This window comes from Arachis duranensis, chromosome 9 (assembly GCF_000817695.3).
Source record: "Arachis duranensis cultivar V14167 chromosome 9, aradu.V14167.gnm2.J7QH, whole genome shotgun sequence".
NCBI lineage: Eukaryota > Viridiplantae > Streptophyta > Magnoliopsida > Fabales > Fabaceae > Arachis > Arachis duranensis.
The window spans coordinates 105,433,329-105,435,059 of NC_029780.3; the positions used below are offsets into that span (position 1 = coordinate 105,433,329).

The 1,731-nt window shown below is 37.8% G+C and overlaps 1 protein-coding gene across 1 annotated transcript; it reads right to left on the reverse strand.

Annotated features, from left to right (window-relative positions):
- Nucleotides 1–306: 306 nt before the first annotated feature.
- LOC107466615 (protein FAR1-RELATED SEQUENCE 5-like) lies at nt 307–1,366 on the reverse strand. Its single transcript, XM_021132001.1, has 2 exons — nt 766–1,366; nt 307–683 (listed from the first exon to the last, which is right to left on the reverse strand). The coding sequence occupies exons 1-2, from the start codon at nt 1,364–1,366 to the stop codon at nt 307–309; spliced, it is 978 nt and encodes a 325-aa protein (XP_020987660.1).
- Between the last annotated feature and the right edge of the window lie 365 nt (nt 1,367–1,731).

Consider the following 1,731-nt stretch of genomic DNA (forward strand, 5'->3'; position numbering starts at 1 on the left):
TATTTTCAGAGTCAATTTCTGTGGATGTAACTGAACATACATAATCCTTCTTAGCATTTTTAGTCCACCTCGTGCAGACAAGAGTATCAGGAATGATATCGATGTGGTCATGTCTCATAATACAGAAAATATGACAACATGGAATGCCACGACTTTCAAACAAACGACAATCACAAGCAAACTTTTTAGTGACTTTATCATATTGTACTTCACATTTCCTCCCGGGTTGCCTATATTTATTTATTCTCACCTTAACTTCATTGTTGCTTACTAAATGTGTAACAACATTTAATTTGCCAGCTTCTTCTATCTCACACCGAACCTCTTTAAACATGCTTCTAGTAAAAATATCGGCAGCTTGCTTCTCATGTCTTGAAGACACGTCGTCAACACAGGAGTTGTAAACAATGATTTAAAATCGGATAAGAGTTCATTTGTCCGATACTGCGTCAATGCTTCATTAAAGTTGTGTATCAATTCCAATAGGTAGCACTTTTTACTAATGTAATTCTTTATCAAGGAGTGGATACCTTCGCATTGTGACGTAGTCCTGATTCCACCGAAAAACTTATCATTTAAATATGAGGAAGCCCACATTTCTTTGATTCCGTATGTCTTTTGCAACCATTCATTCTCAAAAAGCCCGTACTCAGATATCAAGTTATGCCATCTTCTCTCAAACTCTTCAGGAAAAAAAATTTCCATACATTAGGTGCTTTAATCCATCTAAGAATTTTGAATTTTTTATAGCTTCACAGGCATTACGGTATAGATGCCATGCACAAAGACGGTGTGCAGCGTTTGGAAGAACTTCTTTTATTGCCTCCCTCATTGCAAGATCTCCATCTGTCACCACGGCTATAGGTTGTTTATTACCCATTATCTCCATGAACATATTCAACACCAAAACATAGATTTCCCGCTTCTCATCGGATAATAAACCACAACCAAAAATGCATGTTTGTCCATGATGATTTGTTCCTGAGAAGACAACCAACGGCCTATTATACTTATTTTTTTGGTATGTCGTGTCGAAGGCCAACACATCACCAAAACATTGGTAATCAGTGATGCTAGATCCATCAGCCCACACTAAATTATCAAGCTTACCATCCTTCAACGTAAACTTCCCTTGCAATAGTGGATCTTCATTTGCCTTAGAAATTAGGTAACTCAATGCTGCATGTGCATCACCATCTTTTATCTTAGCACGCCTCGATCTGTCAAAATGGTTATATAGATCTTTTTTTGTGAATCCCGCCCTGTTCGGACCTCCTTTTTGTGCCACCATGAACCCCATTATATGACAAGTTCTAATACCATAAAAGTGCAAACTATCAGCCTGTGCTTTATCAGCGTCAGTCATTGTTCGATATGCCGGAACGAACTGGATATACTTAGGTGGGATGAGGTCATGGTTGTGAGTCTCTTCAAATTTGGTGACCCGCCACTTTTGTAAAATCAAGTCATAGTGAAATCTAATCTTTGCTTGACACATTACACGTGTGATTGGCTTGTGATCCTTTTTCCTATTCTCCATCTCCAAGTACTTTTTTCTATGTGTACCCTCTCTGTTACAAACCATCTGTCGCATATTAAGGTTTCCATTGAAATCTTGTCCTTTTTCGTCAAGCCTCGCCGAGTTTCATGATAGGTCGAATTCCAAAACTTTAAACATAACTCAGCTGCATTCAAGAGAAAATTAAATATTAATTTCCAAAGCTTAACCTG

Excerpts from the sequence above, each read along its gene's own strand:
- LOC107466615 (XM_021132001.1), bottom strand. The coding sequence starts at position 1,366 with ATGACTGACGCTGATAAAGCACAGGCTGATAGTTTGCACTTTTATGGT. Across the intron at positions 684-765 it reads TTGTGCATGGCATCTATACC|AGTTTGAGAGAAGATGGCAT; the intron begins GTAATGCCTGTG and ends TTTTTCCTGAAG.